The 25571-nt window shown below is 41.6% G+C and overlaps 1 protein-coding gene across 3 annotated transcripts in view; it reads left to right on the top strand.

The window, feature by feature from the left end:
• The first annotated feature begins 9462 nt into the window (after positions 1 to 9462).
• Positions 9463 to 25571, top strand: part of runx3 (RUNX family transcription factor 3) — a 47526-nt gene continuing 31417 nt past the window's right edge. The window contains exons 1-2 of one of the 3 annotated variants that reach the window (XM_026309097.2): positions 9463 to 9656; positions 9998 to 10108. In XM_026309097.2, coding sequence (XP_026164882.1) covers positions 10051 to 10108 — 58 coding nt within the window. In that variant the 5' untranslated portion in view covers positions 9463 to 9656; positions 9998 to 10050. Of the gene's footprint in view, positions 9657 to 9997; positions 10109 to 18959; positions 19108 to 25571 lie in introns of those variants that run through there. The other 2 variants (XM_026309080.2, XM_026309088.2) reach the window with 2 other exon arrangements.

Here is a 25571-nt window from a genome sequence, read left to right as displayed (position 1 = left end):
CATATGTTACATGCACACGAAACATGAACATAAATATACCACATACAGTTATCTTTTACACCTTTATCTATATATGTATTTTGGTATTTCTATTGAACATTCTATATTAGCTCAAAAACAAACATATTTTTTCTATATATCTGTCTGATATTAGTCTTTGTAATATTATACATATATATATTGAGGCACTAACATTTGCATCCAATAGTGGTATATTTCAATGTGTCAGTCATGCATAGTAGGTAACAGGCTGGCAGCTATAGGCCTGCATCCATATACTGAATAGAAACATGCATGCAAAGACATCCGCATGCACAACCAGTCTTGTCTGATGGAAAGATAAATTCAACAGAAACAGTGGAAATCTTTGGCAGATTTGAGATAATGGCTCAAGCAAACTTTTCACAGAGGATGGCTGTCTTATTCACACATATCGCCCAGGTTTCATACAATATACCTCATCTTGACTCAACTCTTTACCTGTTTCATCATATTGTTCTTTATTACTGAGAGAATTTTACATTTGAGGTGTTAAAACCACACAACCAGCATGGACATTCACAGGGTTCTCATTTCCATGTTGGTCTGCACCAGTTAGGCAACCAAATCTCAAACTGAGTAGAGTTCTCTGCCTGTATATTGTGGTATTTGTCATCATGGCTGAAGTTGAGTATAAATTTTAGCATAGTTTATTTTAGGTCTTTATTTTACATGTGTGCATGTGTGCATGTGTGCATGTGTGGATGTGTATTGCTGCCTTTGTGCTACTTGCAGGAAATAAACAAATTGAAGCATTACTTACATTACCAGACAAACTGGCCACGAAGTGCATAACAGTACATGAAGTACAAAGCAACAGCTTCAACAGTACAATACAGTGTTTAGTTGTCTAATAAACCTCTTGGTGAAAAAATACTGCACCATTGCCAATTCACAATTAATTTGGGAAAGTTCATCTGTTTCTAAGCTATACATAGGGACAACAACAAGAAACCACATCCACCACCATTTGGAGAGCCCATTGTGTTGTACAGATTCTGCAATGATAACTGTGAGTCTGTGAGTCAGGGAGTCTGTGAACAACAAATAAAATGTTTGGTTTTTTTTTCAAACTGCTTTATTTGTAGTTTTTTTAAAATGCTTTATTTGTGGTTCATAGACTCCCAGTAAACACACTCAGTTATCATTGCAGGATCTTTGTTCTGTGATTTAGTCCACATATCAAAAATATACAGAGATAGATAGATAGATAGATAGATAGATAGATAGATAGATAGATAGATAGATAGGATGCACAATCAATGAACATGCTTGCTCATTGATAAATAATGCATTCTCTAGACCCTAACCCTAACCTAATTCTAACCTTAACCCTAAAACCATGTGTTAACCCTCAAACAGGAGTCTGAAAAGGTGAGGACCTCATAGTCCTCAGAACCCTACAAATACAATTAATTGTAAATTGCTGAGGCATTTAGCCACACACACACACACACACACACACACACACACACACACACACACACACACACGCACACACACACACACACACACATAGGTGTGTATGTGTGTGGTTAATATAATATGTAATAATAAGACTAATACTAATACTAGGAATAATAATAATAACAATTTTTTTGGGGGGGGGTTAGAAATTGAAACACTTGGGGTCATCTTATATTCATAATTGTATATATATATATAATGTATATATGTCATTCTACAGAGAGAGTTTATACTGAGTTCCTCAGCCTTAAAAATGTTTTGTTGGCTGGCGGCTCATGCAATGTCTTTTAAATTCATGACTGAAAACAAGTTCATAGCATTTCTTCAAGTCTTTACTGCTGAAAACTGGAGACAACTGGAGACACAGTTGACACACTATGCAGCACATACGTCTTCAGACTGGGGGAGAGTGGTGAGAGAAGCAGGTTTACGTAGTATACCTATTCTGCAGGGCTACACCCTTGAGCCCCACCAGTCATCCAACCTGCCAGCCAGTCCGGGGGACCTGGGATGCATTAGAGGCCGAGGGAGAGGCCGCCCTGAGTGGCCTTCATTAGAAGCAGCAACGCCTGCCGCACACACACACACACACACACACACACACACACACACACACATGCTTCCTTCCCACAAAGGAAACACTGTAAGTCTCCCTCAGAATAAAAGCCAGCCCTGGATCATAGATCAGACGTGTAGCGCCTGCTGAGCCTGCTTCATGACTAGTGAGGAGGGCCCGCTAGAGCTGAGGGATTTAGCCACACACACTCACACACACACACACACGCACACAAGGAAACAGCACAGGTATGTGTTGCAATGGATGACAAAAGAGCAATAAGCTCTGATATTAAAGAGCAGAGAGGATAAACAGGGAGCCAGAGAAAGACAGGGACACTTAAGAATGACTGTGTGTGTGTGTTTGGGGAGTTGACACAATGTTAGGGCCTGTCAAAAGTGCCCTTTGTCACCGTCACCTCATAAAGCATCCGAATATACACCGCTCCTATTTGTCAAAGAGAGGGACAAATGAAAGAAAGGCAACACAAGGCAAGGGAGAAAGAGAAAGTGAGAATGACATTTTGGAGAAAAATGGTGTGTGCACTATTATGTTACTGGCTTTCAAAAGACTATATAAGACTTATGCACATATGCCTGCATTTACAGTTGCATGGACACACACAGACACAAGTGCACACAAGCACAGCCGTGGATTTCCTGAGCCCCCTTCCCTATTCTAGGTCAGTAAAACCCACTGAGGTTCTGAAATGTGTGGGTTGTCATATGAAAGCAGGTCACAGCCACACACACACACACACACACACACACACACACACGCATGCACGCACGCACGCACTCACGCACGCACGCACGCACACACACACACACACACACACACACACACACACACACGCTGAAATCAGTGGTGGATTGATGTCAGGGGTATGGTTTCAATGCTGCCCATTATAGTCACAGAGTTCTTGCTAAGGCCCATTTTGATTTGACTATATGCATTTCTAAAATGACAATGATATAGAAAAAATATAATAGATTTTTTAGGTAACAGTATCATTATGTAATATACAGGCCTGTATCCATGAGTGCGAATAAAAGCTGACAGTTGTTTTCTTATTTCTTATTTACTCTACTAATGAAGTATATGCTCTATGCTGCACAATTTTGAACACAATTTAATTTATTTTAGCGATTTGGTTTGAGTTTCAGATGCGAGCCAGTAATAAACCACAGTACTGAAACCCACACTCATGTCTTGTGTGTTATCATGCAACAAACTCATGTTATTTCTCACATGTCCTAGTAAATAAAACTGGATAACAAACAGTTCAAACTTTACATTTGACACAATCAATCAGCTTATTAAATCTATTACATTGTCACTGATTAAACTACCACTCAGTCTGTATTATAATTTATATGCTGTCTGCATTGACCAGCTACAACGTTTAAACGGTACTTATACATAAAATGCATGAGCAATAACAATTCTATTTTATTATTTATTATTATTTATGATACTATAACAATGAAAGATATAATGTCATGTACATTCTACTTAAAATAATTGTACTATTCTTAAATGTAGGGCTTCAAATTGAGTATTTTTACATTGGGGTACTGGAATTTTTAAGGAAGTACACGACTGTACCACTGACTTTGTTTACATCCTGACTTTCTGCAGTATTACACTGAGCTAAACCTCTGTGTGAGTTTTTACAGTCTGAAAAAGGCCTTTAAATGTACAGTACATTGGACATAGCTCCTTTGAGCTTTTCTTAAAAAAACTGAAGTGAGTGTTTCATGCAGAGATGCAGCAAGACAGGCTCACACGCACAAAGTGTCTAAGTAAACCACTGTGCATCTGCTCTAGAGGAACATCCTGCCTCATACAGACTACAGCATGCTTGCAAGCTCGTCTGTCACATCCAAAACCCATGTCTGAACCACAGGAAATACGTATGCACACGTTCAGACATAAACTCATGCACGCATACATGCACAGATAATAAAACATGGTGAGAGGAATACTCTGACATTCTGACTGCAACTCTGCAAAGTGAAACCCTCAGCGACGCAGAAAGTGTACATTTCCATATGAGTTACATTTCAGCAGCAGCGATCAAACAGTGAAAAGGAAAAAGACACTGCAACGTCGCAGCATTCCACCTGTGTTAGCTCAGAAGATCCTGATGATGCATTGAGGTCAATGGGATCAGTTGGGTTTGTGGCAAGACCATGGTCTGCTCTATTCTGGTCTGGCTGGGGCTGAGCTGTGTGTTGGGGCATTTGGGGTAACTGAGGTCTCGGGTTTACGGGTGCTTTTATGTGAGGCTGCAGTGCTTCACCCTCCAGCTGCTCCGTTGTCATGATGTGGTGCCTCTGTGTACCTCAAAGCTGAGTGTAAATTTACCACTCTGGTGAAGGCAAGTGGTTCGCAAAACACACAGGCACTATGAGAGAAGCAAAATACAATAAAACTTAAAGGAGCCCGGTGTTTACTTTATTTTATTGCTCATCCTCTTGATTTGATTTTCATAGTAGCAACTGAATATGATGTACATATGTTGTTGTTTTTTTTGTTGTTTTTTTTTACCAGCAACACTCAAACACACCAACAAGCAGCATTACATCCAAAAACAAGATAGGGAAGCGAGTAAATAACTACAGGAGTCAAATTGACACCAAATTTTAGAAAAACACTTTTTTAATCAGTCACAAATCACCTGACTCTGAAGTGAGGGTCTTCTTCATGTTTAAACAAATTACATTCATTGACATTTCTTATTTCCAGGTACGTCGCCCTGGCTCAAATCATTTCAAGGAGAAAATTGTACAAACCTGGATATCTTAGGGTTATTCACAGTTTTAAAGCATTAGCTTATAACTCATTTTAAACGCCTTGTATATTTTCACTGTGTAGGCATATAAAGCATCTGAACTTTTTATGCCCATTAATACTGAAATATTCACTATATCATGGGTTAATCTTTCTCGTCAACAGGAATATATATTATATCTTCAAATTTAACTTCCTCCTTGAATGCTGTCTATGTAAGACATTTTTGACCAATGCAATGTGATTGATGTGATGAAATGTTTTTATTTTTTTACTGTATTTCAAGAGGTATGTGGGAGAAAATCTTTGACAGCCATGAATTGTCACATTAACCTTCCCAGCTCTTTGCCAGTGGTTGTGACAGTTTTGCTATCTATGCTGTGTCTATGTGTTGGCACAGTTTCTGAACAACAGGAAGAGATTGGGTAAAGGGGGTAGGATGGTTTACTGCTTGTAAAAATGAGAGATTTCTCTGAAAGAGCTGCAGCAGACTCCACAGGTACAAACCTGTACTGAAGAAACACAGCTGGATACTTCAACCCGACAGCTGTCACAATGTTGTGCACTTAATCATTACACATGTTCTGTGTTGACGTTCTCCATAAATATCCAGCAATACAGTGCTCTACTGCTCTCATCCCATCACAGATTTTCTGCTGTCTTATCTGTAACACAGGTTACAGCATACATGTAGTGCTCCTCAGGAACTCTGGGATACGGCCTGCGCAGTGTGTGGCGATGCGGCGCCCCTGCTCCCCTCCTCCCTGTGTGGTTGCCACAGTCTCCATGTCTGCTGGAGACAATAAATAAATAATGGGACTGGTGATCACTTCCAACCGTGATACTGCACGCTCAAACCACTGCATCTGGGAGTGCCTCGCTTACAACGACAACAGCAGCACAGACACACACGCACACAAACAGTAGACACACGCAAACACACACACACACACACACACACACACACACACAGATGAATGCTGAGCTGGTAACACTGAACTAATTTCTTATGCAACTTTCTAGTAACTCAGATCTTTTTAGAGTAACAGTTTTGACATATTCAGCTGCTGAATTATAAGTTTAATACAAGTTTATTTCAAATGTGACAATTTGGGAATTTTTACATTTTATATTTTTCTTTTTTTTTTTCCTTTTTCTTGTGCCAATTTCCTCTTTTAAAAATACTCAATTAGCTTGAGAACTTCCAGAGGAAATCTGTTAACAGTGTCTTATATCAACATGAGTTATGCATAAAAATTCCACACATAGTCAGTGGGGACTCTTTTAATTTCTGTACACACAAAACTGTGTAATCCTAGAATAGACGGAGGATATGCAGTACTGAAAGTGGACAGGCTATATCAGTCAGCGAAATGAGCAGTGTAATATAATTAGAAGAAAATGGTCAGCATGAAGTGTGAATGTCCAGTGGGGACATCAAGCCTGCATACACAGCCCTAAACAGGCTTCCATGGCCTAACCTAGAGGTAGGCAGGACCATGGTTTTTGATGCAATGACGGCCACTTCATTATAAAAGCCTCCTTAAGTCCCACGCTGCATTCCACGTTTATGGGGAACATATGGGGAAGCCTGCAATTTTTAGACCACAAAATAAGCCCCTTTGCAGCTGGACGCACGACCGCACTGGGTCCTTTTTGCCTCGCGAGCCACACCCGAGAGGCGTAGGACCACTGACAGTGATTAAACCACCACAGTTTTCTCAGCAAAACAGGAGTTATATTAAGCTTAAATACAGGGGCTTGATAAACAAGGCCTGGGCAGGGGAAAAAAAGAATTGAGTGAAAGACGGCCACAATGATCCTCAGACTATTTTCCCCTCACGGTCATGGGCAGTGCAAAGCCATGAGATACATTTCAAAACATGAAGCAGATGTTTACCTAGACAAAGAAGAAAAAACACAGAGCAGACTGGGAAAAAGGCCTTTACTCCAGCGCCTTCTTCAAATATCAAGTTTGGACTGCACTACAATAGAGCCAGTTCCCATTCTTGCACAATGCTGTGGGATGGTCCTGTATTTGTTTTGTTTTTCTGTACTCCTCACTGAAAATCCAGATGGAGTGTCTTTCTTTCCACAAGTGGACAAAAATAAGGAAATTGACAATTACCTGAAGCAGTCTTCCCTTGTGAAAACAATTAGCAGGAAAACATAAATGGAAAAAACAAAACAACACGAATTATTACCAGAAACATATCTCACTTGCAAATACCAGCATGTCAAATGATTATACAGTGAAACAACCACAAACCCCTGTTCTGAGAAACCAGCACTCTGCACTCTCGAGCATCCCTTTTGCTAAACAAACACAGATGAGACCAGAACCCTGCAGAGATCTTCTGCTTCAAATGTACAAAATCTACAGAAACTCAGACAAAAAGCTGCAAAAGTCCTATTTTGTTTTTTTATTTTAAACTGAGAAAATAAAAACAAATTAATCAGGCATCGTTTCTGTGGCCTCACAGAGAGCGGAGTGTGCCAGTGGGCCTGTGTGACAGTAGTGACTCTTGTTGAGCAGAAGGACACAGAGCTGTAATCTGTCCCTGGGCTGGCAGGCCAAGGCCAAGGCTATGTCGGGAAGCAGCAGAGGTGTTAGAAAAGGAAGCCTCACTGTGTGTGAGGTTAAGAAAGAGGCCTGTAGCGGCACCGTGGACGCACTGATAAAAGCCCTGGGGCCGCGACTGTGGCCTCAGCATTCGGCCACACTTGCCGACACGCTGTGTCATTTAACCCGCGCTGCCGCCTAACTGAACAGCAACTGCTCATTTACAGGGCAGTGCGGGCTACCAGGAAGAGCAGCAAGCTCTCTCTCTTTCTCTCTCTCTCTCACACACACACATACACACACACACACAGTCAGAACACAGCACTGTATACATGCATACAAACACACACTGTGGTCAGTGTAGCATTGATGTCCAGCAATTAGCAGAGGACACCGAGGGCTGACATTCATATACAAAGCAGTGTGAAACAGAAACAGTACAGAGGAGAACAGAACCACACGCACACACACACACACACACACACACACACACACGCTGCATACAGACACACACTGCATATACACTGGTTTTCAGGGAAAGCAACTGGATCACATGAGTGACCAGACGGTGGTTTGGGTCTGTTGTCCCATGGCCAGACATGGTCAGTGTGTCACTGAGCGATAGGAGAAAGGAGAGAGGAAGTGTGGATACCACAGGCTTGCAAATGTCAGTGATTTGTGCACTCAAACAGGCACACACAGACACACACACACACACTCACAGACACAAGCATGACTGACAGGTTAACTGTCCCACAGCAGTAAGTCTTTTTGTCAGACTGCAGCATCGTTGCTGTGCCCGTGCGTTCACGTCTTTATGAATCTGAAGCACTATGAATCACTTCCTGTTTTTGCGGCAGAATAAACTTTTAAACAAACAGCACAACAACTACAGAAAACAAGAAGATGATATTAGTCTTAAATCACATCTCGGGCTGATGCAGCACACACAGCACAAGTAGCCACATCAGTGAAGAGTTTTCTGTTCTTAAATTCAACCTAGAAAATGAAAAAGTGTGAAAACCACAATCAGGTTATATCGCTCTGCACTTTCAGAGGGGGAAAGAGACTACACGAGCCCGCAAATACTAAAGGTTTTTTTTTTTTTTTCTTTTTTTTTTTTTCAAGGGAGTCTCCAGTAAAATCTGAAATACACAGTGAACTCAAGCAAAAGGCATGTGAATTCTCACTGAAATCTTTGCATCACAGATTTTGTTTTTGCAAAAATCATAGAACCAAAGTGAGAAAGCGCAGCTCAAAGGAAAACTGATTTAGAGGCGGTCGCTGTATCCTGAGGGACACGCATGAGAGAGGAGAGGACCCCGTCAGAACTGAGCGACCAACAGTGTTGCTTCTAACGAGACTAAGATTATGATACTATCAAGTGGTAAGTGAGGGTGGAGGTTTTGTAGGCCCAAAACCACCGGTTCTTACAAACACAGATGTGCTGTGAGTCAGACAAACATACAACTAGCACAAGACATATACACACAGAGTCAAGAAGAACATGCTGATTGTTGTTCAGCAGTTAGAGGCACAGCACTTTCCTGTCTCAGCAGTGTGACAAAGCCACAGTTATCTCTCATTTTCTCTTTCTCTTCATCTCATTGGCTTCGGTCTTTCTCGCTCGCCTGTGTTTGGTTTAATAGATTTTAATGCCTCTCCAGTTCTTCTGCAGTGGTTTCAGTACTCTCTGTAAACCTCAGCGAGCCACAGCGGCGCAGGCCTCTGCCTGGTTTGAACGCAAAAGAAAATAGAGTGTTTCCAAAACTTGGACCGAAAAGTGAGAGTGAAGATGGCGAGGCAGAGGAGGAGAAGCATGGAAAGTACAAAAAAAAAAAAAGAAAAAAGAAAACGACAACCAGAGAAACCAGAGAAAAAGCAAAGATGATAGGAGAAGAGGGGAGGGAGGGTGGGAGGGAGAGGCCCAGTGACCTCACGTGACATGTGACGTGGGCTCCACCACTCACAGAGGGGAGTGTGTGTGTGTGTCTCTGTGTGGAGGATGGCGAGGAGGATGCAGATAGACTGTGGCTTTTAGCCTTTTACTAGCACTGACGCTCCAGTCAGGCCACCACCACCGTGAAGAGAAACAAAGACACAGACTACGCTATTAGGCCAACCTGAGACCCTCAAATCGCAGTGTGACAGAGGACCACAAACCCAGCTCTCTACGCCAACCTGCCACCTGGGCTCTGATAGGTAGCCCCCCCCCCTCCCCAGTCACCAGTCCTGGTGAGTTCAACCTGACGCCCGGAGGGACACACACTTTCTGGTTGCCTCTGTTTAAACTGCTTCTCTATCTTCTATATTCTCTTTCTGTTTCTCACTCTGACCCTCTTCTCCCCACTTCTCTCTCAAACGTCTCTTGGTGCTGCTGCTAACACATGCTGCTGCTCTCTCTGCAGGCTTGTGGCTTGGGATTCCTGTGGTAGTCACAAACCCTAGATTCTTGGTTGCAAATGCACTCAGAGCTCCAGGAGTTTTGTCTTCTCATGCTCCCCTTCTCTCTCTCTTCTCTCCCCCGTACTCTTTGGTTTCTGCGTGTCAACTCTGTTTTTTTTTTTCTGTGCAAGGTCGGTGGCGATCGACTGCAGCGAGGGCTCCACGACGTCCTGGTTTCCCTGTCATGGCATCCAACAGCATCTTTGACTCCTTCTCCAACTACAGCAGCAGTCTACTTAGAGGTGAGTGCTGACCCCCTCCCTCCCGCTCCACTCCACACACACCCCCCCACATGAGTTATGCATGACATCTTGACATCTTGTTTCTTTTGACATTTCACAAGCGTAGACACTGACATGTTTGAAAGTGAGAGCTGCGTACTTGTAGTGTGTGAATGGTAGGTTTAGAGAAGAAGGCTTGGATTTGCACAGAAGCCCTCAGTTGACTGATATGGCCTCAGTTGACTGATATGGCCTTTAAAGGCTCCCGTGTCTTCTGTAGGGTTGATGGATTGGCGCCATAATGGGATTCTCACCACAGACATTCATTATCAAGTGAAAGTCGGCACTCTCTCTGTGAGAATACGATCTCAGAGGCTCCATGTGACTGGGCCCTTTACTGGAACACGGCAATACAATAAAAGAGCAAAGAGAAAAAACATATTAGGCTCTCTCTGCCTTACTTCCAGGAGGTACTTTTGGTCTGTGTGGTGAGGTGAGTGCACTATACTTGGCGACGCTAAACGCTAGCCTCAATGAAGAAGCCATTTGTTGTCATGGCAATTCCAATCAAGCGGCTTTTACTTGCAAGTAGCGAAGCTCTTGAGCATACGAGAAGTCTGAAAGTTTTACCTGATTTTAATGTGAACGCCTGTTGAGTTTATTCCTGTAAGTGACGATAAAGACAGACATAAAGTAGTTTGTTCTGACAGAGAAGTTGTTAATCTGATGGTGGCCGGGGGACTCAGTTGTTTCCACTGTTCCTCACATAACCACTTAGACAGCCACTGAAAGGCAGCAGAAAAAAACGAAATCTCCTTCCCAATTAAGGCCTCATTGCAGGGTTAATTAGAGACAGCCTCAGGAGAAGCACTACCAACTCCTAATTGTTTGCAGAGTATATCTTAAAATCTCTGGAGCCTCTCACACACAGTCAGGCACAGACAGTCCAACACACACACACACACACACACATATATAGTACATCTGTGTCTCACATGAGAACAATCCTCTGATATCCTCAGTGGAACCGCAGTGACAGGGGATGATGTTCCAATGTTCTCACTGCTTCTACAGACACCCAGGCATTTATAGTTTCCTCCTGACAAGGTTCAGGCCTTTCTCTTCATTTCTTTGCTATAACCGCTGGATCTGCATCCCTTTATCTCCTCATTGTTTACAGATCACAATGTCACCGACTTCAGGTTTCATGCATGCTATCTATCAGGGTTGTGAGACATTTTAACCTCTAACACAGTGTGCTTTCTGGCTGCCTGATTTTGATTTTGAACTCAACCAGAGATGGGATGTGAGACAATAGGTCAAGAGGGGAAAGAGAGAGAAGCATATAAAGCTGTAATCATCCATTGGAAAACATTAGAGAATATGCAATATCCTTTTACAATTTCTTCTGTCAGGAGACTGAAACCAAACTGCGAGAGAACAAAGACTAAGAGTCATTAAATCCTCCAGTTCAATCTGAAAACATTTCAAATCAGGACTACCTCATGTAAGCAAAATACCCCAGTGGTTAGTTTAACAACTTGCATTACACAGGCAAAGCAATTTGGCAAAGATTCTCTTTTTAGACTCAAATCAAACTGAAATTAAGAGGACTGGTTACAGAAAATCAAGGAGACTGTTAAATGTCTGGCTTCCCGGATTTTAACGCAGTGCAACATGAAGCTTATGGAAATAATGGATTCATCTTTTCAGAAGTCAAGAAAAACTGCTGTTAAAAAAAAAAAAATCCCTTTTCTAAACACAAAAGAAGAAGATTTAGATCTCTAACATTCTTTGATGTGATGCTGACTTGTTGTTTCATTTGAGATAAAGACACTAACAGACAGCAGCACTTTCCTAAATAGATCAACACAATGCAAACAGTATCAGTGATACTTTATCTGTAGGAGATATAATTGTACCTGTACACATTTAAGCCTATCTCACAGTGCAGACAGAGAACACATGTAAGCATGTGATGTGCAACATCAGATGCACTTCGCGTGAGAAGCAAGAGGACGCCTCACCTCAGAAACCTCAGTCGCACACACACACACATACACACACACACACACACACACACACACACAGACAACATGCACACCAAGTCACAAAGCGAATACCCAGAGCAGCTGTCGTTCTCATGGCGTCTAACTCAGCTAAGAAATTTCTAATAGTTTGACAGTTAGTTGTGAAAGAAGGTAAGATGGAGAGTTTGTGTGCCGGGCGTTAATCTGATGCAGACTCTACTGCTGCAGTTCACTGATAATAACCACAATGAGGCTACACCTGTTACCCCTTACACAGAGGCACCACTATTTAATAAGAAAGCAGCATTAAGGAGAGTTTGTGAGACACTTAAACACTTAAAAAGAAAAAAAAAACCCATAGGCATAAAAAAAAAAGCACCGGACTTTCCTCCTACTAACTTTCCAAGTCCTGACATATTGGCAGTGTTTGAATCAGGTGGTGTACCTGGTTTATAACAGCTGTGGTTCAGGCTGTGTGGTGGGTCATATCTTTGGCTTAGTTTCTGTCACCGCATTTCCCTCCACTTGGAAGGGCCGCCATGTTCCCTGCAGGCTGTTTTACACAGGGGTCTTTTTTTTTTTTTTTTTTTTTTTTTAAATGTTACACTCTTGGGAGCCAGTTCCTTTTGTGGCAGAGAAAAAAGCCTCGGTTTATTAGGGTGGGAATGGTTTTATATGTTTGGCTTATTGCGCTGCATGAATGGAAGTCAGGGCTTGTGTGTTGAGAAATGCATCCTGCCTCACCACAGTTGTAGCTGGATTATTTTGGAGGACTCTGGGAGGTGGTCTGGTTTGTTCGACAAGTGTTATGGAGGGAAAAGCCTGAGAGACAGTGTGAGAAATATACAGTTAAACACATGCAGTGCTAAAATGAATCATCCACAGAGGGAGAAAACTCAATGAACATCAAGCTCAGAAGCACTGACAAATAAAAGGGTGCTATACAGTAGCTCAACAAAGAAAAAGATGATAAATGTCACAGAACACATGCCTGGCCTCTGCTGGATTTATTAATAACAAAGTCATATGGTGGAGATTTTTTTCGTCTCTCTTAAATGAACATGCTTGATTGAAGCCCATTCAAAATCCTGCTGAGTGTGAGGCCCCTGAGTGACGCCAAAACATGCAGACTGGCTGAGCGGGCTGAATTCTGTAACCAGATATTGAGAGTTTCAATATTCAATAAGTGAATCAATAAGTGAAAGCAAATAATAAAAAACGCATGGCAGCCACAGAGCAGAGAAATCCTGTCTCCAATTTACCCGAGTATAATATCTATTTATAAAACTCTGAAGGCATATTGGATAGAAGAAAGGCTCTGGATTTGATTAGGGCTGTAAACGTTATTGGAGGTACTTATTTACTTTTTGGTCCGCTTTGCTGTTTTCACCATCTGTCAACACGACTTTACGGGGAGCACTTTCAGGGGTTGCTGGTGAGATAGCTTCCAGGTAGAGTATGCAGAGCGGTGTGTTGATTATGTGGTCAAATAATCCCAAACCTGCCTCCATCCTTACTCACTTTTGGCTCAAACCACCGAGCTTGGCGTTGTGTTGGTCAAGGTTAAAGTCGCACTAAGTGTAGTAGCAAATACAATTTTCTGGTGGTCGGAAAGCAACCACGTGGGCCAGATTCTTTGCAGCCAATCTGATAATATGGATTTATGTTGTAAAGGTTTGGTCTGACTGGAAAAAAAAAAAAAGGTTGAGAAACTTGTATCAACAAACCTTCCTGAAGGGGAGGATGTTTCTGTAACTCTGCTGGAAAGTAAACTGGAGGTGTGTGAAGCGAATGTGATCTGAGGCTGGTGTCGGGCCAAGCAGGCAGGAAGAATACTCGGCTCCACATCTCAGCCCCCTTTAGCGCAGTTCACCCAGAGTTAGTCTGCGTGTTAAACTCTGTGATCTGATTGTGCATGGCAGCTGTGAGAGCAGTGAACTCTGGGGATGTATGTTCAACACATTCACTGAGGTCATCTTTAGATGAAACCAAAAAAGGGGGGCAGAGTGGTGTTTGAAAATAACTGCTATGAGGGACATATGAAGAAATTCATAATGTCTAGAAAAAAAAAAAAACAGTAACGAGCTAAATGTTGGCGGGAGAATATGCAGACTTTGAAAATGCTTGTATAATTGGATAATGAGCTGGAAATGTTCACAATATAAAAATCTTTATTGTTTTTTTTTTGTTTTTTTTTAAATATAAAGCCAATACCGGATGAGTCTCTTCTATTTCTATGAGTCATGTCTTTATGGTTAATATGTTTCACTTACAACCTGAATTTTCATATAAACCCTTAGGCTAAAATTATTAAATCCACTGCTATTAGACTCGTCATGATCTCATTCATCCTGGACGACTAAATTAAGGAAAAGCTTTTCTCGCAATTTTCTGTTTCTTAATTTTGTTTTAAACCTACGCCCTAAACCACAGGCCAGCCCCACAGCTTATTACATGGTGAGGTTGGGACTGTAGAGAAAAAAAAACACACACACACACACACACATATTATTGTAAGCTAATTTATGTATTATTAACCCACACTTATGCAGCAATTACGCTGGTAAAAAGAATTTTCTGGCATAGCTTGAAATAACATAAACAATTCAAAGTAAAACCTGGAATAAAACATTTGCTACAATTAGAGAGCTGTGACCGGAGTTTGACTCAGATGAAGAAGACCTATTGTTTAGACCTCTCCCTGATCTTGTCAACAGCATCCTTTCTGCTGCAATAAGAAACAAAAGCAAAAACGACCTGTGACTAAGCACAACGTCGATTGCTGTGCACTTTTGTTTTTAACATTACAGTTGCATTCTAACCCACAAATTACTTTAATGGGTGGGCACGGGTCTGGTCTGCAGCACATAAAATGACTCAAACCTATGGCGATCCCACATGTTCAGAAACATATCAGCAGACAGTAACTCTTGTGTGTATAAGATGGAACACAGGAGGAGTGAAGGGTTTTATTTTATCATGTGTGAAAGTTTAGCAAAGATCTGAGGCCCGGAGGAACTCGTTCTGTCACCATCAAAGGATTACGAGGAATGTTTTTCACAAAAAAAAAAAAAAATCCATCCTCTAGACTGAATCTTCACTTCATTATGAGCAACTTTAATCATGCTCAAAACATCCTTATAGTCTATCCCTCTTCCCATAAGCAATAAAGAAAAAAACTTAATTATGGTGAGGGGAAAATGCAGATAATGATAGGATGTGAGAGGCTGCAGGCTATGAAATGTTTTTAGATTCTGTATTTTCCTCTATTTTCCCAGATTTTTTTTTTCTCAACTTGTTTACATACAGTTAATTGTCATTGCTGTAATAAAACATGTTTTCGGGTTGCCGCTTTCCTCCCCTCAAATCTAACTTTAACCTCAAGAAATTGATTTTTGTGCAGACAGCATTTCAAAAACGGGATTTGAGATTTTGTCTTGGACTAGTTCTCAAATAACTGACATCGCTGCTAACTGCATCGGTAATGGGCCACCTAATTGTGCTTTTCTACTCAACACTGAGAGGGAGGATGCATATCCAAGCATTTCGTGATATTGTTGGACTAAAAGGTAATCGAACAAACAGGCCGACATTTCAGTAAGAAGGAAAAGCAACTTTGGTCAAGTAGTTTTATACACAACCCTCTGGAAAACCAAAAACTGGTTTACAGTTCGGTTTTTCGTCCCAAACAAGCATATTTCCCATAATATTTAACAACTCTTTTAATTATGAAATTAAAATGAATATTCATAATGAATTAAATGTCTACTTTCAGTTTAAATACCTGCCCATATTTATATTACTAATTATTTCTAAATTTAGGTTTCTAACCTTTGCATTAAAGAATTTAACAATTGATCAGACTCATCCCTGTATTCTGGTATTTATGCTCTAAAGTAAACTTTAGCGAGCCTGTACTTTCTCTACAGCTGCTCACTTCTGTATTGGCTCAGAAGGAAACACCATGCCAGGGATTCCCCCTCAGCTGTGCAGCAGAAGTGGCCCCTCCATCTCTTCTCCATAGTCTGTCTGGTGAGGTCACTCTGTCTGCTGCAAATGCCGTTCTCACGGTCGCAGACGCAGCCGTCACGAGCACAAACGCACAGGGGATGCTATGGCATACGCGCACAAACTGTTGCTGGCACATATAGGCTGAATGCACAGACACACACACTCTCTTTCACACACACACCCACACACACACACACACACACACACACATACACACACATGTCCACTGTCTGAATTTTTCCCTGTGCTGAGTCAGAGAGGAGAAGTGCATGTCAACATGATGACCGTGACGTTTTCCCCCTCTAAATGCTGTCTGACCTCACTGTAATAGCTGGTCAGGACTAACATATGGTCTCCTGATGCCTTAGTCCAGCAGAATTACCCACATGGTGACTAAACAGCAGACTTAACTGAAAAATATCAGTGAGTGCTTTCTTGATTTTATAAAGTGCCAATTTGTGTCTCATGCTTAAAAAAATATTTAACTGACTACTGTGTACTGTGGTTACTCTTGCACTGACAGGACTGTGAGATTCTAACCAGTGTGCTTTTTCTGTGAGATACAACCTTGTTAAATTTATTCTCCACAGAGTCTCGGTGTGACCCAGAAAGGGACGCTCAAACTTCTGCGAAGAACATTGGTTGAATTTTGAAACTTGGTGTGAATTGTGACTGCATAGCCATTACAGCAATTAGGGGAAACGTGAACCAAAAAACACCCTTACACATTGTGTGTGTTAAAGCAACAAAAACAAAACAACAACAACAGTGAAGCTAAGCTGCCTCCTCAGGTCTCTGTTTAACATAACAACGAGCTGTGCCAGCACTGCCAACCTGGCAGAAAGACGTTTGTCAGAAGTGCCTGACGGACCTGCACACAACTTTTCCCCTTTAATCAGTGTGATGACAGAAGAAGCAGACAGCGAGCCAGTCATTCAGTCAGTACAGAGTTTGATTAACCTAATCACCAGGCAGCCAGACTTCAGGCTTCTGATTGGGTTTACAAACGCTCCTTGTCAACGTTGTGTCATTAGCTTGTCGTTAGCCGCGGCCTCCTTGACGTGGAGCAGCTACGTGCTGGGCCTAAACACAGCAATCAGAGGATTAGTGTGGAGTTACAGCAAAGCCTCAATGGACGCCTCAGGCACTGAGTCAAAGAGGGGAAAGTCCTGCCTTGCTATGCTAGCTCCATATGGCCAGGGTGCTAAGTGTACATGGGCAATGCCACTACTGATTAGCAATGCAGACGATGAGAGGAAACATTCAGTCATTTCAGGCACATGGGTGGTTTCCTGGACTTCACTTAAGTCCAAGTCCATGACTAAAGTAATGATTTGAATGGGACTCCATTGAAAATGAGTTTTAGTCTCCAATTAGGTTTGCTTAATCTAAAACTGGGAGCCAAGCCCAAAGCACAGAATAGGCTTGCATGCAATGCAGTGACTTGTCGCTGCAGAGAGGCTCAGTGACACTTGGAGATCATTTTCTTTTGATTTAATTTGTAATCAATTGGAATGATTGACAGTAATCACTTAATTTGCAAAAGACCTGATTTAAAGAAAGGAACGTGTTCTGTGTCTAAATGCTCTCCTGAGCTCCTTGGCTTTCAGGTTTAGACTTGCCACACCCTTGTTTCCTTACGATGAAAAGCCCCAAGGGCCAGCTGAGTACTTTCCAAAAGTTGTCTCACGTCTGCAGAGGAAAGTGGCATGGACACTTGTCGGGAAACCAGCGCTGGCTTCCTGCTAAATTCTGGTTGTATTCTGTGGTGAGTCAGATGGTGCTCGAGAGGCTGAACCCCTCTGAAGAGGGAAATAGATGCAAATTCAATATTTTGGGGCCCTTTGAAGTCCATTTGCACTTGAATGAGTGTGACAGAACCTGGAATGACCCCTGTTGAACGAGTCCTTTAACAGTGATGAAAGGAGTTAAAAGGGAGAAACAGCAATCACAATAGTTGAAAAGTTGGAAAAGGGGTGTGTATGGTGTGTATGGTGTGTATTTGTGCGCGTTCACATAAGGCGATGTTTGAATGTGTGTGTGTAGTGGTAAACACGCACAGACGACAGGGATGACTAAGGAGATTTGTCATTTGAATGTGAATACACAAAGAATACTAAGAACAATACATTTCGCCCAGTGCGTTTTGATGGTTAACGTTTATGCCATTCATTTCGTACATGACATACTTCACTGTGTTCCTTCACAGTTCGAAGTAACAGGGACCTTGTCTCAAAAAATAAAAACATGTGGCTTTTGTTGCAGGAAGGAATGAACAACAGCATTCCATGTGTAACCACATCAAAAGTCCCCCTTGCCACGGGGCTAAATGAGGGCAGACTGTCCTGCTCTCCCCTCCTGACATGACTGCCACTAATTAACCAGAGATCTAAAACTGACACTTCCTCTTCATCATTTTTCCTCACATCTTCACTGTAATCTCTACAGTTTTTAAATATGCAGGGCTTCTCTTTGGGAGGGGACAGCCACACAACAAGCACAAAGGGACATTGTCTGCTGGTGAAAATGTGGTTTACAGGCTCTGCTATAATGGCTTGGTGGTTGCTGGAAGCCATGTGCACTTCCTAATATTCAGCTCACATGCGATTTCATTTTGAGAAAAGACTGAGCCATGGGGCTATGCCTCTGTAAGAGAGGACGCCTCACAACTTATTTTCTGAGCCACAAGCTCATGCTCCCTTACCCCCCCCCCCTTCACCCCCTCTTCCCCTCTCTGGTGGCGCTACTATATTTGTGTGGGATCTCTAGCGATGGAAGAGTACACACAGGCTGCGTTGCCAGTCAAACGTGTTCGGGCTGTCAGACTGAACGGCTTCCAGCACTTGCGATCTGTCTCCTCTCCTCGTCAGTGGGAGCTGTTTGATCTGACAGAGAGACTCCATTAGAGACACAGGGAAGTTCAACTGCTGGGAGGTTGGATGGCTTCAGCAGTCAGAGTAGCAGCCCAGAGAGGAAAAGGTTTGCACACACAGTCTGGTTGCAATCTTAGTGTCTGTGCTGTGTATCTATAAATGTCTCTGAGCATTACTTACACTGATTCTAGGTGTGTGTGTGTGTGTGTGTATGTGCTTGTTGCACGTTTACAAGTGCAAAGTCAGAGTCCAAATGGGCTAACATATTTTGGGGCTCTCTGGAGTAAAGGGGTGATGACGCATTGGCTAATGATATCATAAATGTGCGGCGCTGCTGAGCTGTAATGACACAGAGAGAGAGAGAGATAGAGGAAGAGAGGGAAAGAGAGAATATTTGCTGAGCCAGTGAGAAGAGCCGGTAAAATGTGCTGTCTTCTTGAACACACACTACAATTTGCCCTCAGTCTCCCGCTGGTGATGACCTCATAAACCTGAGCCACAGTCCAACAGAGTAGAGTAGATGCTGGTGTCACAGTGGTGAAACGGTAAACAATGGTTTGATGAATTTGCATCAAAGGTTCGGACTGTCACTACAATCCCTGCATTTAATGTGGCTACAACTCCCACTAACCAGGAGGGACTCAATTCTCCAAGACATATTTACAAGCAACATGAGGGGATTAGTAGTAGATATGCTCAGTGTGATTTCATCAGCTGCTTGCCCTGTGCGATAGCTGTTCAAACGGAGCAGGGAGAGTGAATTGAAAAGATTCATTTCCTGATCCGTGTGTGGCAGCTGGGCTCTGGCAGAGCTCTGGCACCGGGGCTGCTTGACAGTTAAACTGTCACTGGCAGGAACTGTAAATCTTTTGCAGAAGGTGAATGCAGCATGACAGCGCCACAGGTGTGTGTGTGTGTGTGTGTGTGTGTGTGTTTACTAGTCACAAGTTTGTCACAATACTCCAGTTGTTTGTCTGTCTGTCTTTGTCCCTCGGCCATCCTGAGGAGCCGTCTACAAACTTTTTGTTGGACACATATGGGAAAGTCAGAGTGAGTCAGGATACTCTTGTGTGTGTATGCGTCTGTGTGTGTATATGTGTGTCTGTAGGGGGTGGGGGTGCTGTCACTTTGGCAATGCAACTGCACATATTGCAGCGATTACCACAGCGGAAAAATGTTTTTCTGCAACATGCAATTACTACAGATTACAGATTGCCGTCCTTGCATCAGAAGCTCTCGCCAGAAAAAGAGAAACACTCTGCATTTGTGTGTGTATGTGGATTTGTGTGTGTGTTGTTACACACAAATAGACAGACGTAGAGACAAAGAAAGATGAGAAATGATTATAGCTCACACTAAAAACCACAACTGAAAAAAATGGGGGAGTTGACGTATTTATGGGACTCATTTAGATTTAAAAGTTACATTGACTTTCAGGGGTAAATAAAGACCCTGAAAAAAAAAAAAATACAATCTGTCCTACAATAAGATGAGGAAAAGTAGAGCAGGATACAATTGGTTGGCCTTTGTCTGTCAGCAACATTATGAAAAGCATACAGTGATGTCTTCATGTAGTACAGAACCCAAAACGTCATAAGTCATATCAATTTTGGACTGAGCATTTTGTTTCAGATTACAAATCACCCTGAATATCAAAAAGCTCCCTTCAGGTCACACTAAACAATAAAGGCCAAAAGTGGTGCCCCACAGAAAGGCAGGGCCCTATTTACAAACCCACCAGATCAAAACTCAACCCAAAGTGCTCCTATTATAGCACTGGGCCTTTTGGTGAGCCTACCATCCAATGCTACTTTTAGTGGGTTTCCAAAGAATAAACAGGCCTGCGAACCACATCACAGTCTGTTGACTGTCATCGTTGGGTGAGTGTACCCGACGGATGATGTGAGGGTGGAGCGACCGTGACATCAGGGTTTACGGCGAGTTGCCCTGTGCCTGCCTCGGGTGTGGTGTGTGCCATTGAAAGGACAGGGAGGGGGCCTGACCCTGATCACAGCAAAACCTCCAGAGTGTCTCATGAGTTGTGGGGTTACTGATTTGTTTGGTATTAAAAACACAGGTATGTTTGGCCATGCAATCTTTGGAGCAGACACCAAGTCTGATTAGCGGGTGTCCCATATAGGACAGTGAAAGAAGAACTCAGATCCTTTTCTCACAATGTCAAAATACTGCATCACAAGTGCAGCAGTTTTTACCGCTGTAGGCACAATAATGATGATTCAACAATAATAGTAAAGAGTAAAATGTACTGTGCCAGTAGCAGAGACAAAAAAGTCTGCAAGCTGATTCTAGTTTACAGAATATTTTACTTTTCTCAAATACTGTATTTTCTTTAATTTCCTTTGGCCTTGAACAATTATATTCATAAAAACCATCTGAAATGTTTAGAGGGAAACTATTTGGTGAAACTGCTAATAATAAGACATTTAAACTCATAAACATAAAAGTATAATCTTTAATAGTATTTAATGCTGCATTATAGTTTATAAACATATTGTATTTTTTATGGAAAATATGCATCTGAAAAGTAGCTAAGAGCTATAGCTGTTAAATAAATGTAGTGGAGTACAATATATATATCTATATATATATGAAGTCAAACTGCAAAATAATAATGGAAGTACAGTAAGTACCTTATAATTGTACTCAGTTAGTGTGACTGAGTTATCACAATAACTCCACTACCAAAAACTTCAGTATGAACGTGTCACACAGAGAAATGCATGTTTAGTATGTTTGACAGTGAATGAACGTCTTTAAGAAGCCCACTTACATTCAGCAGACAGAAATAAAAAACATAGTTGGAGTTGTCCCCCAACAGCCATTATGCTGCTCAATTGATTCACAGGACTTAATAAGCCCTTGGCTCCGTTCTGCAATTTCATAAAATGTAAGCAGAGTATTAAAGATGCATGAGATGGATGTGCTCATTGTCTCTTCTGGTGACTGCTGCATCTGAGTTTATCACACTTACATAGTAATTAGCTGCTGGGTTTGGAAATGTCACCATCCTCTTCATCATTTTTAGGATAATGTATACTCTAAAAGCCTTCAAGGATATGAAATTGGGGCCTGACAGTCTCATCATGAGTTACAGAACATATATCATCATATATCAGCGAACTATGGGAGACGACTACAGAAATTAAAATGAAAATAAGTTGTTTTTTTTTAGTGTAATTAAGAGCTAAACGAGTGAGTATACAGATGGATTCCAGTGATCTTTAAAGCTAACACAGACAGCCTTGGTGGAGGAAAAAAAAATAAAATATGAATCTGTGTGATCAAAATTGTTCAATGTGTTTCCTATTTTCTTGTCTGAACATCAAAATGGACAAAAATGACCACCAATTGTGATGTGCTGACACATTATGTAATCAAAATTTGAGAGAGAATCAGCCATCAGAGCAGCAAGAGCCCAAAACCCAAACAGTCGGTACCCACTCACTGTTGTTTAAACGTTTCTCCATATACTTGTGTATATAAACACTCTGACGGTAGAATATGATTTGGCTTTGAGGGGACTGGCACAAATGGCTTTGGTGACTTACATCATGCTTGGGAGTCTAATCACAGACACTCTTGTCATATCAAGCAGAAAAAGTCCATTTCATAGTGAGCTTCGTTTCAGAAAAAGGGAGGGAAGGGTAAACAAGCCCGGCGTTCCACAGCCACCACAGAATTCATCACTCATACAAAAAAATACCCCGAGCCCCAAAGTAGAGCTAATTTAATCCGAGAGGAATAAAACTCCATTTCATAGAAGTCGTCCATTCAGAACACTCATATTTCCACTGAGCAGAAACCCCCGGCTGAAATCCGAGCAGACACTTTTCGGAAGGAATGCATTCGGTGGGTTGAGGGCCAAAGCTTGCCCTGTAATTTGTGAATGTACAGAAATGTGTGACCGCCACAGCTCCTCTAAAGATAGAAATCTTTGTCTTATGTCATCGCCGAACCTCAAACTATTTGTAATTGCCCCCATAGCCCCCTTTTCCAAATGAATAGCTACCCATCCAAGGGCTTATGTGTGCATGTCTGAAAATAGCCCGGGAGTTTACACAGGCTAATAGATCATATAAAAAATGAACTCCATTTAAAGGGAACTCCACGTATCTAAGACCGTCCCTGTGTTCAAAGTGACTTTTAAGTGGCAGTGAGAACAGTGTGGGTGGCATTTGGAGTCAGGTATACGTTTACAGACCCAGAGGCTTCCACCAGTTTCTCTGCTAATGGAGGTCATACTCATATTAGTCTTTACAATCTGACTCATTACACTTGAAACCTGAAGTGGAGTTTCCTTTGGTTTTACGCGCACAGACGAGAACGGGTCTGCTCCTGTGCATGAGCACCAAGCAGCCTTGTGATTAGTTCAACATCATTTTGTACAAAACTGGTTTCTCCAATGTTTCATAAATGACCCATTTAGAACAGTTAAGACTGTGGTGCTGGAGAAGGAGCACTTCAAGACAGAAACCTGGTTTTGTTACAAGTGTATATAGTGAAGTTTTCACAGAGCAACCACCAGTAAACAATGATGTGATTTCTTGATTTATATCCAAAAGATCCATTTTCTTTTTATCCTTGAGTGGTTAAGAGTCATACGCTCTGAGGCCTATTTGAGGTGGGTCCAGGGTTTCACATATCCTCCAGGAGTTCTGTCTTGATTTCAGGCTCAACCCACCCGAATCATTAAAAATCGTTCAGGGGCACGGCGGGATCTGTCCTCAATGCCTGTGTGGCTGAAACTGTAGAAAGTGCATGTTGAAATGTGGAGGTCTAAATGTGACAGGCGCCCAGAGCGCACATTAGGGCTGAACAGGGTATAGATGGGGCGTGTGGTCACGTATTAATAATGAACTAGGGCAGGGGGACGACTAAAATATCACTGGCATTGTCATCTTCCCAGTCGAGCTTTACTCAAAATAGAGGCCACATGATAGTTGATCTGATCAGAGATGATTTTTATGTAGTTAGGATTGTAGTGGTTTAGCTGCTGTTGTACAGAATGACTTGACTGTGTAATAAAGTTCTGTGATTTGGGATTCCCCTTCATTTTCAAGTCAAAAAAGACAGAACTGACATGCATTAGATGCTGTTTCCCTCGGGACCTGCACTTTGCTGTTTTGCATGCTGAGCTCAGAGGGTGGAAATGGTTTTATTTTCATAATTTATATTTTTTTTCTGAATGCTCTAATTGCTGTTGTGTTAAATGCTGTCATGTTTAAAAACTGTTTGTCAGTAACCCCCCTGACGCACCACACCTCACTGAACCCCTGTCCTAGATCAGGAAAATAACAAGCAACCACAAACAAGGAGTGTCAGGGTGTTAAACAAGCTTGTAGGTTAATATTTCTGTGACCTCAAAGTGTAACTTGGAAAAAAAAAAAAAAAATGTCGAAATGGAGTGGAAACTAAACAACGAGAAGAGGCACAGAGAAAAACCTTCATGTAGATTTGATTTACAGAACTAATGTTTAGTTCCTCAGGGCTGATAATTCAGATACAGGTATGTTATACTGTCTAGAAACTCTGTAGATTTTCTTTAAACATCTGTCTAGTGCATAGTTGATACACATCATCACCGACACTGTGAGGTTTGTGGCCAGGTTTGATCCCACATAAACAGCTACTGTGAAATGACTCTCTAATATTTACAGGTTAGTTGACCACTTTCAAAATTAGGAATTCTCTGTTTTATTTCTAGGTTTTGAAATCCTTCCTCTGCATATCTCTCTCTCTCTTTCTCACCATCTCTCTGATCTGGTTCTGTGCAAAATCTGCAGCCGCTTCGATGACTCCTCACACCGCTTAACTGCACTCAATTTATTCTGATGCAAGTAAACAACTTAAGAATCTCCACACATGCGCAGAGGCGCGTAAAAATAAAATGTGTTATTTAAATGAAAGCACCGATTGGTGGATTGGCTCAATGCATTTTAAAACGCGCTTCAACAAAAATCCAGATGTTTTTTTTTTTTTTCAATATGTCTTTAATTGACAGTTCCCTGTTTGCGTAAATTAATTTGAATCATAGATGATTTAATAATATTCTGTGTCATTTTTAGTTTCCCTTTTATTAAAGCTGCAGGAAATGTCTTAATTTCTGTATCAATTCGCAAACTTTTCAAAATAATGTGCACTGTCCTAATCAGAAATAAACTTTTATTGCTCAGCAGAAGAGAAGCCGAACCTATATAAAGTATATTAAGTGATGTTTAAGAATTAGTTTTTATTTACAATGAAAGACACAAAACACTGAACCGATAAAATCCCTAAATGTTGTATTTGGAAACCAAAATGTTCACTCTAACCCATCAGCTGGCTTCAACGCGCAAGTATGAAAACGAAAAAAATGTAAGTGCTTTTATAATAATTTCATTTCTCAATAATAATGACGTTATTCTGATTTAGGGGAAAACTCAGATGCAGATGTGGGTAGAAGCAGTCGGTGCGTCTTCCAACGACAAAAACGTCTCACAAACCTAATTTTTTAAACTGATGTGACTAAAGCCGAAATTAAATCAGATTTCCGACTATCTCAAGGCACCA

The sequence above is a fragment of the Mastacembelus armatus genome, chromosome 22, assembly GCF_900324485.2.
Source record: "Mastacembelus armatus chromosome 22, fMasArm1.2, whole genome shotgun sequence".
NCBI classification, from domain to species: domain Eukaryota; kingdom Metazoa; phylum Chordata; class Actinopteri; order Synbranchiformes; family Mastacembelidae; genus Mastacembelus; species Mastacembelus armatus.
Note: the sequence above shows the minus strand (reverse complement) of the source record. Positions and strands in the feature narration are given on the sequence as shown.